General features: G+C 40.1%; 4 protein-coding genes across 4 annotated transcripts; 1 reads left to right on the forward strand and 3 right to left on the reverse strand.

Moving 5' to 3' along the window:
- The first annotated feature begins 411 nt into the window (after positions 1 to 411).
- On the forward strand, positions 412 to 2,257 carry LOC112197314 (high mobility group B protein 7). The gene is made up of 8 exons (XM_024337934.2): positions 412 to 701; positions 869 to 951; positions 1,041 to 1,095; positions 1,182 to 1,289; positions 1,381 to 1,438; positions 1,528 to 1,572; positions 1,689 to 1,772; positions 1,880 to 2,257. The coding sequence occupies exons 1-8, from the start codon at positions 580 to 582 to the stop codon at positions 1,973 to 1,975; spliced, it is 651 nt and encodes a 216-aa protein (XP_024193702.1). The 5' UTR covers positions 412 to 579; the 3' UTR covers positions 1,976 to 2,257.
- Positions 2,258 to 2,441: 184 nt separating this feature from the next.
- LOC112197311 (MDIS1-interacting receptor like kinase 2) lies at positions 2,442 to 5,349 on the reverse strand. The gene has a single exon (XM_024337931.2). It carries the CDS (start codon positions 4,481 to 4,483, stop codon positions 2,618 to 2,620), a length of 1,866 nt encoding a protein of 621 aa, XP_024193699.1. The 5' UTR covers positions 4,484 to 5,349; the 3' UTR covers positions 2,442 to 2,617.
- Positions 5,350 to 5,587: 238 nt separating this feature from the next.
- On the reverse strand, positions 5,588 to 7,207 carry LOC112197312. Its single transcript, XM_024337932.2, has one exon. The coding sequence runs from the start codon at positions 6,953 to 6,955 to the stop codon at positions 5,741 to 5,743; it is 1,215 nt and encodes a 404-aa protein (XP_024193700.1). The 5' UTR covers positions 6,956 to 7,207; the 3' UTR covers positions 5,588 to 5,740.
- Positions 7,208 to 7,567: 360 nt separating this feature from the next.
- On the reverse strand, positions 7,568 to 14,435 carry LOC112197310 (protease 2). Its single transcript, XM_024337929.2, has 11 exons — positions 13,961 to 14,435; positions 13,586 to 13,869; positions 13,272 to 13,466; positions 12,608 to 12,954; positions 11,823 to 12,114; positions 11,191 to 11,349; positions 10,010 to 10,375; positions 9,406 to 9,471; positions 9,146 to 9,194; positions 8,389 to 8,512; positions 7,568 to 7,821 (listed from the first exon to the last, which is right to left on the reverse strand). The coding sequence occupies exons 1-11, from the start codon at positions 14,262 to 14,264 to the stop codon at positions 7,731 to 7,733; spliced, it is 2,277 nt and encodes a 758-aa protein (XP_024193697.1). The 5' UTR covers positions 14,265 to 14,435; the 3' UTR covers positions 7,568 to 7,730.
- Positions 14,436 to 14,475: the final 40 nt, after the last annotated feature.

Below are 14,475 nucleotides of genomic sequence, written 5' to 3' on the forward strand. Positions count from 1 at the left end.
AATAGCGGAATGACCTCATTTTACTTAAAAAAAATGCTAGCACTATTAGAACAAAAGTTAAAAAGACAATTTGACTCAGAAACTTTACCACGTACATTGAAGGTGAGTTTCTGATGTCTTATGAGTTCATACCAAAAAAAAAAAAAACGAATGCTAATGCTTGGATTAAAGGGGGGCAAAAAAAAACCAAAACAAAATGGGCCGCAGAATAACACCGAAAATGTGGAGAAGCCCGCTGTAGATGCATGAAAGAAAGAACTTGATGGCATTCTGAGTCCAAAAGGCGAAGGCTTGTTGGGTACGAAAAGCCCAAGGCGGAGACGTTAAATCTAGACCGTTAATAGACACAGAGTGGGGAAAGCGCGATAAGAGGAGTGTATGGATCGGCGGGAAACGAAATAAAAGGCGGGTCCTCAAAGTCGAATGAAATCCCAAAATTTCCCTCTCTGGGTTTTGTTCCAAATTCAAACCCGAATATGTATGCATTATATATAAGCTAATACCGGTGGCTTCACTCTTTTAAGGTATTTACAACTAAGCATTGATTCATAGTGATAGAAGAAAAGGAAGAGTGAAGAAATGGGAAGCGGGTCAATCAAATCGAACCCAACAAGGTCGAGGAAGAGGGTGGAGGCCACGGCGGAGGACTCGGCTGGGCCTTCTCTCCTTCGCGGCAAAGATGGCAGTGCTTTTGCCAGATGGTATTCACTCTCACCCCCTTATAATAATAAATAATTATTGATTTAGCAGAGCTCATGTTTGCTTATATAAGAAAGTAATTGATCAATTCAATGATATAGATCTGGCTCTTACTATCCAGATGGGTACCTTACGTAGTTAGATTAATCAAATTCATTTGCACTTGCAGCGATGGGTGCCAAAAGAATGTCCCAGTGGCGCTCATAAGCTTTCACAATTGTAGCCTTGATGCCAAAATCAAGACCAACCTGGGTGAGTTATTTGGATTCCTTCCTTGTATGTATGTATGTATGTATGTATTCAGTTTGCCTGTGAGCGTTGCTTATTATTTTTATGTTCAGAGGCTCAAGTCGTGGAAAAGCCCAGTGAAGTGACTAAGAAGCCTCCCACAGAGAGGTATGATTCCTCATGAATTTCCACTTGCTTTTTGGGGGGTTTGGTGGATGTATGTATCTTCTGATTTTGATTCCTTTTCTGTGCAGGAAGAAATCGTCACAACCAAATGCCAAGAGAGCCAAGACTGACAAAGTGAACAAGAGCAAGGATCCAAATGCACCCAAGCGCCCCCTCACTGCCTTCTTCCTTTTCATGTAAATCTCACTAAACCTTTTGTCTCCTCTCTGTGTAGAGTGTAGACCCACCAGTATGTGATGAGAATGTCTGGTTTTGCATATTTTTCAGGAATGATTTTAGGAAAGCCTACAAGGAAGCTAATCCTGATTCCAAGGGTGTTAAGATGGTAAACTCTCCTGCAATTTTGCACTTCATTATTGTATGTCATTGTTGGAGTATTTGGGAACTTATTTCGATCCTCCTAATTGAGTTTAGGTTGCAAAGGAGGGTGGTGAAAAGTGGAATCTTATGACTGATGAGGTTAGTGTCTAGTTATTGCTTCTGGTTTCCTTGGCCTCAAAACTGAAAACTGTTGGGGTATCAGACTGGAAATCATCAATCTTGTATATTCTCAATCTTTCATATCATGTGTGTAGGAGAAGAAGCCTTATATGGACAAAGCTGCTGAGCTTAAAGATGAGTACAAAAAGACCTTAGAGACTGAAGCTGATGATGCTGAAGTAAGTCTCACTATTGTTCATTCTCAAACCAGTCTGCCATTCTTTGATGTATTATTCTGGTTGCTGTTTTCTTATTCTTGTTTTGAATTTCTTTTGTGGTTATTCAGGGTGAGGCTGAAGATGTTTCAGAAAAGCAAGTGCCAGAGAAGGAAGTAGAGGAAGCTTCAGAAAAGGAAGTGGAGGAAGCATCAGATGGGGAGTAGTATATTTTGTCTTCTTAAGTTTAATGTCTTCTGTATTTGAAAATGAGTAAAATGCATGTTTGGGTGCTCGTAAATTCTTAAGCTAGTATTGGTCTCCTACTCAAGGGTTATATCATCTAGTCTAGATAGTTACTTGGGCTGCTCCCTGAATCATTTCTGTAGTCACTTGATTCCTGAATATTGCTCATCTTTTCCATTGTTTCTTGGCTGCTAATTTACTAGTTGGCATTTCATCCAATCTCTCTTTGTATGTAATGGCAGTTTTGTTAGTCCTATGCTTTATAATGGAATGTTTGGGAGCTTAACTTGCATCAACACATGGATTGGAATCATTATGAAAAATGTCTGTTGCCATGACGCGATCATATATTTTGATGCAAATTGAGTGTGATTATTTTAGGTCATGGTCACTCTGCTGGCCCCTTATGGGGCATTTCGTGAATCAAATTATTTCTATATTTATTCTCCTCTAATGTTTGGAAACAATTTGTCTTAGATTTTCCTTAAATTAAATGAAGAGATGAAGGCAATGAATAAGATAGCTATAAATATGGATAACAGTTGACTAGCTCTTGCTTATATCTCATCAACAAGATGCTCCAATAGTACTGTGCGCAAATCTTGGGCAAGTGAGTCAGCATTTTACTGGCTCATTTCTATTTCTGGAGTCATTCTTCTCTGCTTGTTATTTTGATTCTTTCCTCTGCAAGGTGGTAGAGGCTTGCCACATAAGCACAAATTGTGGAGATAAGCAGCTGCAGGAAAAATGTTGAATGGTCTCCCTTCTGGGATCTCTCCACATAACTTATTTGCCCTGAAGCTTGCATGTCTCAGACCTTGAATACCCAACAAGCTTGTTGGGATTTTTCCAGTGAGTCCATTGATGGAGAGGTCAAGCCATTGAAGTTTCCCCAACAAACCCAAACTTGTGGGGATAGTGCCTGTTATCTGGTTTCTTGAGATATCAAACCTTTCGAGTTGAATCAGGTTTGAAACTGAAATGGGGATGTGACCAGCAATCTTATTGCTTCCTATGTTGACTACTTTAAGCCTCAAGCCTTGTCTAAACTCTGGAATGCCACCTGAAATTTGATTGTTTGATACATCTAAAACCTCCAAAAAGCTAAAGCTGCTTCCCCTGTTACTTAAGATCCTCGAGAGAGATCCAACGAGCTGATTTGAGTGTAAATCAACTAGAGAAATGGTGTCTGGCAATTTAATTTCTGAAAGGTCACACTTGAGTTGATTGTTTGAGAGCTTGAGGCTCTGCAAGCTTGACATGCTAGTGAGGTTGAGCTTTGGAATTCCATCAGTAAATTGGTTATGCGACAAGTCTATGGAGTTCAAAGACTCGGGCTTTGTGAAGCTTGGGAGGGTTCCTCTCAGTTGACAACTGGCAAGATGAACATCTCTAAGTTGCCGGCTTCTGATCCAATCTGGAACAGTCCCTAGACTGAGATTGTTGTAAGAAAGGTCTATTGACAACAGAGAAGGGATGCCCCTAGCAAAAGTCTCTGGTAAAGGACTTGAAAACCCATTTCTGGATAAGTTGAGGTGCCAAAGGTTCTGCAAACTTGAAATGGATGCTGGAATATGACCGTTAAGGTGATTATTGCTCAAGGAAAGACTCGTAAGGGATTTGAGGCCTCCAACTTGGACCGGAATGATCCCTGTCAGTTGGTTATGGTCCAAGGACAAGTCCAAAAGGTTGGGCAAACTGAAGAGGGAAATAGGCATTTGACCAGAAAATTGGTTATTGGAGAGGTCAATGAAGGTAAGGTTGTGAAGATGCTGCCCTACAAAACTTGGAATGAGCCCAGAAAACATATTGAAGCTGAGATCAAGATACTGCAGAGCATGAAAGTTTTGAAAAGTGGGTGGAATTGGACCTGTGAGGAAATTTCTTGCTAAGTTGAATTGGACAAGATTGGTAAGACGCCCCAGGCTTGGCGGAATCTGACCCCTGAAACGGTTGCCAGCGACTGTGAGGCTCTGGAGGGAGGACAAACGGCCTAAACCCGAAGGAATGTTCCCTTGGAGGGAATTGTCCTCGAGGGCCAATTGGGTGAGGTGAGCAAGATTGGAGAAGGTGTCGGGAATTGGACCTGTGATTTGTTTCAAGCCACTGATTACCATTACCTCCAAGAAATTCAAGTTGCCGAGAGAAGGGGAGAGAGTGCCCTTCATGTACCCCCTATTCGCAGGGCTCTGCAACTGCAAGACAGTAACCCTTCCAGCTGGGTTACACTCGACACCTTCCCATCCTCCTGCGCAGCAGTCTGTGCCTGTCCATGAAGATAGAATGTCGGTTGTGTCCTTGACGATTCTGACCTTGAAGCTCAGAAGGGCAGCTCTATCTGCTTGTGAGCACACACCTGCTGCTGCTTCTTCTTCCCTCCGCCGCGGCAACGATGAGGAAGAGGAGGAGGAGGAGGAGGAGGACACTGACAATATCAGCAGAAGCATTATTACCCATCTCAGGGAAGTCAGGCTCAGAACAAGTAACATTTTGGAGTGTAGAATATCGATATCAGGAATCAGGAGAGAGAAGAATTTGCAGACAAAGTGTCATGCAATGGAAGGGAAGGGAAGGAGTTAAGTTGGGATCTGAGCTGACAGAGCTAGCTAGATGGAAAAACTAAAGTTGCTGATGGAAAAAAGCAGCGACAGAGAAAAGTAGCAAAGCGAACAAGAAAGAAACATGGTAGTGTGGGTTTGGTTTGTTATATTCCTTGTGGGTACTTCACTTCACTTCACTTCACGTAGGGAGCAAGGGTTAATGATGAAGATTACATATGAGAAGGAAGTGTGTCTGAGGCTAATTATAATGTGGTTGTAAGACCCTCAACACTTTTGTCTCATATTTATAGTAACAATATGTGATGATAGAGTAGAGTAGAGGTAGAGTGGAGAGCAGAGCCGGAGCTCAACCGATTTAAAGAGATTCACATGCAAAATCGAATTGTGACCGTTTGATGATCACGAGGATCCTAGTCCCAGTTTGAACGTTGGAGCGCACTATATTCAAAATCTATCTGCTACCTTGCTTTACTTTGTTAGTTTGGTATTCAAACACAAAGTGAGAAACTGAGAAATTGCTACTTTTGCTACCCTTTCGTCCACAAGTTTCATGCCGCCGACTGATCCTGGGCCTGGGCCTGGGCCTGCTCTTGGGGCAGGCCACGTAACGGTGTCGTAAATAAATTTGTCACTTAATAGTATGAAAAGACCATATCTAATTGACTGCAGAATGCTCGTCACGAATGGTCATATGGTGGGGGATGAAGATGAACCTTTTGGAAGAAGTTTGTCAAATTTGATGTCTGCAATTTTCTTTTATTTGACTTACTTGGCTCCTTTGTTTTGTGGCCGATGACTTATTAGAGTGCATGTTTAGTCTCTACCTGTGCAAGACTTTGTTTACCCAATTTCATGTCTTCTTTCAAAATCTTTAATTTAAATCACTGTTTCTTCTCGATCACTTCCCAACTCGATAAATGTTTGAAAAGTGGTTGCAATCTTGTCAACACATCACTCACTACTCGCTAGCAATGAGGCTAAAATGACAACTTAAATGACAACTTAAGGCACTGGGTGTGGACCAACACAGCAAAATGCAAATGGGACCTGGCCTGATGCATCATATATAACTACGCAATTATTTCTTACTAACAGACGAAGAAAAAAAAACAGAACTAGACACCAATATTTATGGATTGATGTTGACTTATTCATTGCCAGCTACTAGCTAGCCAAGCCAGGTAGCTACTCGACGAGGCCCAAGTTGAGAATGCCCCAGGAAGTTTGAGGCCATGATCTTTCTCGGGCCTTCATCAGCAGAACCCTGGCCCAAGCAATCCATCCTTGCCAAGACATCCTCTTGTCCCAAGAACTCGCCCATTCCAGCAGAAGCCTCAGCCCTGTCTCAGCTTCTTTCTCAGCCTCCTCATACTTTCGCTGCGTCAAATAAGCCTGACCCAACACCACATGCGGCTCTCCGATGAAAGGGTTTTTCTCAATGCAACTGTTGAGCAGTGAAGCAGAATCGTGGGAATCAGAATCACAGACAGCTTCCCAATAGAGGTCCCTGGCAGCTAATTGCTCCCCAGCATCCAAAACCCTGGTGCAGTTCTCAAACACTGGCGGCACCACGAGTTGGAGATTTTCATCTCGAGAAATGTTAAGGTTGGCGTCACCTCCTCTCTCCCGAATAAACACTTGTTCCTCCCTGACGAGGAGTGTGTAGAGTGCAGCCATCCTTGAAATGGAGTTCATCCAGAGCCCCGGCTTGCCATCGCCAGGCCACAGAGCTCCATACTTGTTCCCAGTGAACTCGAGCCGCCCGTCTCCGTTGTCAAACAGCGCGTCCTGGAAACCAAACAGTTGGTCGCTGAAATCTGCCATGGTCATCATCACAAACGTCGCGACGATCCTCCTCGAAACCAACACATCTTCGCCCGTCTTTATGTGCTTCACTCTGATCCCATCAGCAGGAACCAGACTCTGCACTTTCTTCCTCCAGTTGCAGTTGCAATTATCATCAGAATCTCCAGAAACAGCCGCTTCGGATTGCTTGAGATGGTCGCGGAGCTCGTCGTCGGTGTAGTGGAAGAGAAGGTCATCGTGGATGAGTGGCTGCCTTGGGACGATGCAGAACAAGTGGATCAAGCGCTCGGCAGCCTCCCCGACATGGCGGCGAACGACGTCGCGGCCGGTGGAAGGGTCGAATATGGCGAGGTTGACATAGGAATTGGAGTAAGCGGAGTGGAAGAGGCCGCAGAGGCAGACGGAATCAGGGGCCTTCCATATTTTGAGAATGCGGTAGATGTCTACCAGGTGCTCCAGAAAAGTGCCGTGCTTATGCCAGCACTCTCCGGCTCCAACAGACTGCAACACTTTCACAAGTGAAGGCAGATTCTTGTCGATCGACTCCAGCTCACCGCGCAAGAATGGACGGGCAGACTCTAACAGCTTTCCCATCTTATCTTTTTGGTTTCAAGAGACGTCCCAAACTTGTAGTGCTTGCTCCTCGTGACCAAGTTTGACTGTGAATGAAAGACCCACTCTCCTGTTTGGAGTGGAGTTCCTGCTGTTGTTCTTTTGCTAAAAAGATGAGATGTTCCTGCTGTTCTTCTTTTGCTAAACGATAAGATGTTATCCTCAACGAGACCGTCTATTCTTGTGAAGTACTTACGTATTCGTTCTTGTTTGTTGCACACACGTGGGACATTTCCTACCTCGTGTAGCTTGGATAAGATTTACATTTTCATTCGTTTACATGTATTGATTTGCTAATCAGTTGGTAAATACGACCAAGCTGAGCACGATGAACTCCGGCCTGATTCGGCAAACGAATCATTACACGCCAGTAATTCGACAAGAACAACAAGGCTTAAGAGGTTAGAGCCCAATAGAAGCAACAAGAAGACCAATGAGGTATGATTAGAAGAGAGCCCCATGGGGGCTGGGCCGCTGGGCACAGTCGGCCTGTGGAAAAGGGACCTCCAAATCCGCGCAGGAGCCATATGAGTCGTATGACAGCAAGAGTGTACTTGGAGGTGGAGTAGTAGCCTAAAAAACAGTAAGAAGCAATTTTCCAAAACTTACAATCTTTCATTCGGATCCCAGATTTCAATTTTTGAGAATTTAAATCTTCACTATTGTCCTAGTAAAGTTAGGCGACAGAAAATGTCACCAAGAACATAAAAGCCAATTCAAACTTTCAAACACAATAATGTTACATAATTTGTAAGAATTATTTCTTCGCAGACCCTAGGTCAGGAATCAAATCTAGAGCCTTCATAATGAAGGAATAAATGAAGGCATCTTCTTGAAGCTTCTCAAATCTGTACCAAACAATAATGGTTGAAGAAACCAGAGTTAGTTCAGAACAACGAGCATACTGAAGTACTTCAGTTCCAATTTTTTTGTAATGACAAATAAAGTGAACATGCAGAAGTAGGCTACCAGCAGCATACACAAATCTAGCCTTTCATATTGGGTCTCATAACAAGTTGAGATTTACTTAGTAATCTGGATACTAGAAGTAGAAATTCAGTCTTATAATAGGTATTCGGAATTGCCATGACAATTATGTTAGAAAACCTTGATCCATATAATAAACTTTAACACATACAAAATTCTAGAACTTTGCACACAAACTGTCTTCAAATATTTAACAACGAAAGGTACCTATAAGGAGGTCATTATTGTTATTATCAGAAAAGAAAGAAGTTCATCTTGACAATGAAAGGTAGATATTAGTCACCTAACATGCTGCGGTTTCGTTATAGTCATACTCATACATGTGCATACTAAGATATTGTTATATCCAAAAACCAAATAATAAAACATATCAAAAAGAGAAGACTACCGGTGAATAGCTTCAAGTATGATAACCAAAAGAATATTACCTCCCTGACTTTGAAAAATGCCCAGCACCCAGTTCACATTTAAACAAAAGGATGTTCTTATCAGTCTTCATATCTCTTAATTTTGCCACAAATTTAGCAGGTTCCGAGTACATAACACGAGGATCTGTTTCAATAAAATCCAGTATTTCAGATGGATTGGTATCAGATATGAAATAGGAGAAGAATACATCAGTTAGATGTGATATAATTATTTGTAATCTTCTTGTCCACTATAAAGGGAAGCCTCATCCATGGGATCAGACCGTCCAAGAAGCCCCATTCTCAGATATCTAAGCATTATTGTGCTGAGTTGCTGAGGAAGAGTACTATTATGTTGCATTTGCAAACAAAACCTTATTTTTCAGTTTTTTCTGTTCCTTTTTTTAGAATTTTCTAATCCATGTAGTTTCCTTCTGTTTAGCTTGTAAGGTATTTATACTCTATATAAACCGTCCTAAGGTTTGAATATAAACAGTCCTAAGGTTTGATTAATGCATCACATTATCTCCCCTAATTATCAAGAGACCTAGTTTTCTTAAACAAAAAAGAGTTCCTTTTACCATACAGCAAGTATTATGTCTCAAGTGTAAAGGAATTGTCTAAGGAGGATGTCCTCTTTCAAAAAAAAAGAAAAAAAAAATTACTAGATTATGGGATATCTCCAAAATGTATAATGTGAAAGCGAATCATGCCTTGCATTCTCATAATGAAGAAACTAAAGTTCACATGGGCAAAAGTGTTAGGATCTTGTGCCTACCATTTAGACCAGCAGTAACAAGAATGTTTGGATAATTTTGAGCCTTAACCTGCATGAAACAATGCCAATAGATCACCATGGTAACAAAAATAACTGAAGCTTACAATTCATGACATAGAAGTTTGAGGTGATTTTAGCTAGTAGAGGAGAAAATAAAATATCACTATTCTTCTTTTTTAAATATAAAAGAAATGGGAAACATACTTCAAATGATCATACTATGATGCCAAATGATAGTGAAAAAATTATATTGTCCTCACATTATCAACAGGAGAATATGACTTCATGTAATAGTAGAATTCTTCTCTACGTGGATCACCCCATTCCTGCAGAAACAGAATTTATCAGTGGATAGGTGAATATAAAAGCCTGCAACTCATAAAGACACTAGCAGCAAGCCCAGAGACTGCAGCTGATGAGAGCTGATTGAAATTTATAAGAAAATGGGGATATAATTTCAACAAACTGTCCATTGTTTGATGAATTCAATGATTAAGTGATCTCTAATTTGATTGAGTCTTTGCAAAGACAATCTTTAAAGAGTAATTTAGAATATGAACAGTTCCGATCATGGAGCTATGCCACGCGATGGAAAAACTAAGAGAGTTTGGACTTGTGTCCAAATTGATTTACTTTCCTGTTATAGGTAGATGTGTGAAACCAAAAGGTATTTTAAAAGTGTTTGTCAATAGAAGTCCACACAAAGAACCCATGAAGCGCAAAAAAAGAAAATTACATATAAAGTTACAGGATCTAAAATTGGAAAGAATATTAATAACCAACTGTTCCGATATAATATCATAATCTCTTTCAATCTGAACATATAGCTTTTAGTTTGGATCTCATAAGGGAAAAGAAGAGTACCTCCCACTCTGAAGTTGTGAGAGGGATTGTTGGGTCAAGCATTGTAGTCAAAACATCAACAAAAGGCACTCCAGCAACAGCAGCTTTGAACAAATCAGGTCTCATATTAAGAACAGCACCAATGAGCAATCCACCAGCACTCCTTCCATCTATACTTAATTTTTCTTTTGAACAATATTTCTTTTTGATCAAATATTCAGCACAGGCAATAAAATCTGTAAAAGTATTTTTCTTCTTCAGTAACTTCCCATTCTCATACCATTTCCTACCCATTTCACCACCGCCACGAATATGAGCTATAGCATAAATAAAACCCCGATCCAACAAAGACATCCTTGAAGCTTTAAAACTGGCATCTACGCAGATCTGTAGACAAGATAAGACAGGAGATTTAGAGATAAAGGATTCCAAGTGAAAAACAAAAAAGAACTTCCCACCAAATGGCTGCAAGGATATTGCCTCTGCTGTAATTTACATGTAAGCACTAAAAGCGTTAATCAATTATGAATATACAACTAGACATACATGCAATCAATAAATAAAGACAACTTTAGCAACCAACTAAACTAAATTCTCCATGGTTTACCCTGAATAAATGCAACAACTTGTTAGTTGTTACAAGTTACACTAGAATGCTGTTAGTTAGATGCCAGAAGAGTATGCCCAGACTTCTGAGCTGCCCACACTGTGCCTTTAATTAGGATTTTTAACTTTTACTATAAAGAAATAATAATTCTAAGGATTTCTGCAAACATATACAAGACAAACACCTGGACCAGTGACAAACTTCAAGATAGATAAGAATTCCTAAATTATGATCAGAATTACAGATCACATGCCAGAGACAAAAATTCTGCATGACCATAGCAAGAAAACTTTTAAGCTTTTCAAGGAGACGCCTGGGGTTCAAAAGCATACAATTTTCTCTTCACATCAGTACTATAATGCGGGAATGACTTCAAGGGCAAAGATGGTTCGGATTAGCATTAAGATCTTCAGATGCCATTTCTTAATTGCCCACTTAAAAGTCCTCATTTTGTATTTATGAAGATCTTGCATTTTGTCTTTAGGATATATGCTTTTCAATATAACCAGACTAAAAATACAATGATTGCAGTTTAAGAAAGTTAAAGAAAGAAAAAAGAACTGTGCATATTTTAATATATGAATTCTTTTGTTACCTCGTAAGAACCATAGCCATAGAGTAGCAATGGATCAGATCCATCAAGCTTTATAATGTCCTTCCTGTAAACAATTGATATTGGAATCTGAGTACCATCTGGAGCACTAGCCCATTTCCTTTCAGTAACATACTTTGATTCTTCAAAACCTCCCAAAACCTGAGAATACAATAGACAAAATACTGAATAATACAATGGGACTGCATTATGATATAGAAATTCAAGTCTAATTAACAATAAGAAAGGGGCAACAATAGACCAGATGTCAATTATCTTAGAGTTAGGACAGTGATTTACAGCCCAATCATTTCCCTAACACTTGTCTTTCCAACTCTCTCTGTCTCTCACATGGGATGAATCCCATTGTATAATGGATCTTATCACAGTGACAATATTGGGATACAAAGAAATAAGAAAAGTAGTTTAAGTATCTACCAATAACTTCATCAATATTCCAAAACGAAATGATAACAGCATTGAATTGGAAGTATAAAAATAAGACTTTATAATAATACGACATTGTAATTAACACTTCCGGCGGCCAGGATTTAATTTCTACTTTCCCATCTAATCACATTATTAAACCAATAACGTAAACAAGGCACAATAGTAAAAACCAAAATGCTACTTACAGTTTCAATCTTTTTCAAAACAGAAATGCCAGTCTTCATATCATAATCATATACAGAGGGAGGTGTTTTCATTGAGCTATAAGAATATCGTAAAATGCTGGAACTATATTCTGATTCTGATGGATCTACAGAGTACGTGGGATCCGAAAAATTAACAGCTTGACCACCCTGAAGTCTTTTAAGTGGTTGTCCAACATCCGGCAGGTGATAGATAGTGACTTTTGGTAGGCCGTCTTCACGCTCATATACAACAAGGTGATCACTAAAAAGACATAGATCCTGAATTTTAACACTAAACAAAATTCCAAATTAGAATGTTTTCAGTGACAGAGAGATCATGTCTGCTAAGAATAGCTAAGGTCAAATGTCTTTGGTCAAATAAAACAAAAATATTGCCCATTCTGAGCAAAAATGCTCGAACAGACATGCATGTGTAAGCAGTAATTGGACAACATGGCATCTGAAGGTGATAGATAGTGACTTATGATACACCCCCTTCATGGTCATTTATATCAAACTGATCACTGAAAATATGTATTTCCTGAATTTATACACTGCAGGATATTCTAAACAAAGAAGCAACAAAAAGATTGCGGATGCTAATAATATTGAAAGTAGAAGAAGAAGGAAGAAGAAGAAAAGGGGGACTGAAAACATCTCACTCGGTCCGTCTTTAGATATCTCTTTTAAGAAGTTTAAAGATACAAAAGAAAACATAGGAAGTGATATTATGCTGCCAGTGCAAACGAGTGACTAAAGATAAGAATTCAAAATTTGATTATTACCTCTCCCTGTGGGGAAGAAGAACTGTAGTTTCAGATGTATTTTCCACTGAACAGGCAACAACTTCAGAATTGAAAAACTGATCACTTCTCCTCTTTATAAAAAAATGATTTCCTCGATGGCTAACATATGTATCAATGCCATCTTGACGAGGAGTCAGAACCACAAGCCCACCTTCAGGCCTCAAAGCATCAAGGTAAAAGTTGAATCTTGTAGTTTTACTTTGAGATGCAACAAACAAGAACTTTTTGCTCTCGGAAGATTGAAGGTCAAGAGAAAACATATCGTCCTTTTCATGATAGAGGCAGGAGTCACTTGACTGTTCTGTTCCCAACTTATGTAACCATGCCTGATAAAAAGAAAGCAAGCTGTAAGCTAAGGGGGAAAAATGATTAAACAGTACTATACTAAAAAAAAAAGGAAAAAGAAAAAAAGAAAGTGGAACAGAGTGTGTGTAATGATTCTTTTCTGCGTGAAGCTGTGAGCCAGATTAGATATTATTAAGGCATAGCCTCTTGGCACACCACAAAAAGACACCGGAATAAAGTAAAGGAAATTCGTGAGTTAAATATCTTGCACAACCGCTTGAAAGCAAGTGGAGTAGCTGTATGAAACATGGCATCTCAGGAGAAGAAAGGAAGGGGGTTTTAAGTAGAAGTAGCAGACCTTGTCAGGCCGGAGAGTGGCATCCATTGTGATATAAGCCAAAGCATCATCGCCAGCCCATTCTAGATAGGAAGTTACATTGACTAGAGGTTGACCCACAGGAGCTCCAGTGTCAGCGTCAATGACATAAACTGTATAAATTTCATTTCCTTTGGTATCTTCTGCATATGCCACCAATTTGTTATTTGGACTAACCTGGAGAAGAATTTACAATAGCAGTTAATAGTACTCAATCAAACAAACGAGCAGCAGCTCAGCTTCTACGGAAATCAATGCAATACAGAGAAACGGTTAAAGCAAGCAAGCAGGATTACCTTAAATGCACCAATGCTATAATAGGCATGAGTTTGAGCCTTGATATTCTCATCCAAGATTACATGCTCGGGAGGAGCATCAGGTCCGATGGGCATGGTATCATGTACAGAATGAGGAGCCTCATTGTTTGGTACTAGGCGTCGACAATGCTGACAATACTCCTTACCTAGCAAGGTCCTTGTATAGTAATAGTAGTGACCTTTTCGCTCAGGTGCGGATATATCATCCTCCTTGATCCGCCCTCGGATCTCAGCATAAAGCTCTTGTTCAAATTTCTTAGTTCCTAATAATAATATAATGTGCAGTTAGATTAAATGTGCAGTCAAGTCAAAATGAAACAAACAAACAAACGAATGCGAGATCCGAGGGGATACCGGACATGAGGAAATTAGTGTAATCGTTCTCCTGTTGAAGATAAGAGAGGACGTCAGGGTCGGAGCGAGAATCGTCGCGAAGCCAATAGTAGTTGTCTACTCTCACGTCGCTGAACAACTCCATCTTATGCTCCACCTTCTTCGCCACCGGAGGAAGAGGAGTCTGGTGGCTCATCCTGACTGATGACGACGTCAAAGGCCGGACGGGGACTATTGCCGACGACACAAGCAGTACTGAGAGTGGGAGCTTCACAAACAGGCTTGCAGAGCTCAATCCACTACGCCACAGATGCGTTCTCCTCATCACTCCTTCCTTCTTATTATATACACATACAAACTTTAACCTCGAATCTAATTCCTTTTTTCTAATAATACGGCAATACCTCCGTCGACCTTTCCATTTTTTTATTCGTGGAGGATTGATTATCTTGCGTATTTTCTGGTTGGCTTACAATGCGCCAATAAAAAAATGCAAAGTTCCATCTATTTATTGGGGGCTAATAATGGTTTATATG

The sequence above is a fragment of the Rosa chinensis genome, chromosome 4 (genome assembly GCF_002994745.2).
Source record: "Rosa chinensis cultivar Old Blush chromosome 4, RchiOBHm-V2, whole genome shotgun sequence".
NCBI classification, from domain to species: domain Eukaryota; kingdom Viridiplantae; phylum Streptophyta; class Magnoliopsida; order Rosales; family Rosaceae; genus Rosa; species Rosa chinensis.

Coding starts and splice junctions, on each gene's coding strand:
- LOC112197314 (XM_024337934.2), top strand. CDS start 580: ATGGGAAGCGGGTCAATCAAATCGAACCCAACAAGGTCGAGGAAGAGG. Junction 952..1,040: donor CAAAATCAAGACCAACCTGG/GTGAGTTATTTG, acceptor TTTTATGTTCAG/AGGCTCAAGTCGTGGAAAAG. Junction 1,573..1,688: donor GGAATCTTATGACTGATGAG/GTTAGTGTCTAG, acceptor TCATGTGTGTAG/GAGAAGAAGCCTTATATGGA.
- LOC112197311 (XM_024337931.2), bottom strand. CDS start 4,483: ATGTTACTTGTTCTGAGCCTGACTTCCCTGAGATGGGTAATAATGCTT.
- LOC112197312 (XM_024337932.2), bottom strand. CDS start 6,955: ATGGGAAAGCTGTTAGAGTCTGCCCGTCCATTCTTGCGCGGTGAGCTG.
- LOC112197310 (XM_024337929.2), bottom strand. CDS start 14,264: ATGAGGAGAACGCATCTGTGGCGTAGTGGATTGAGCTCTGCAAGCCTG. Junction 13,467..13,585: donor ATAGCATTGGTGCATTTAAG/GTAATCCTGCTT, acceptor ATTCTTCTCCAG/GTTAGTCCAAATAACAAATT. Junction 7,822..8,388: donor CATTTTTCAAAGTCAGGGAG/GTAATATTCTTT, acceptor TGTTTGGTACAG/ATTTGAGAAGCTTCAAGAAG.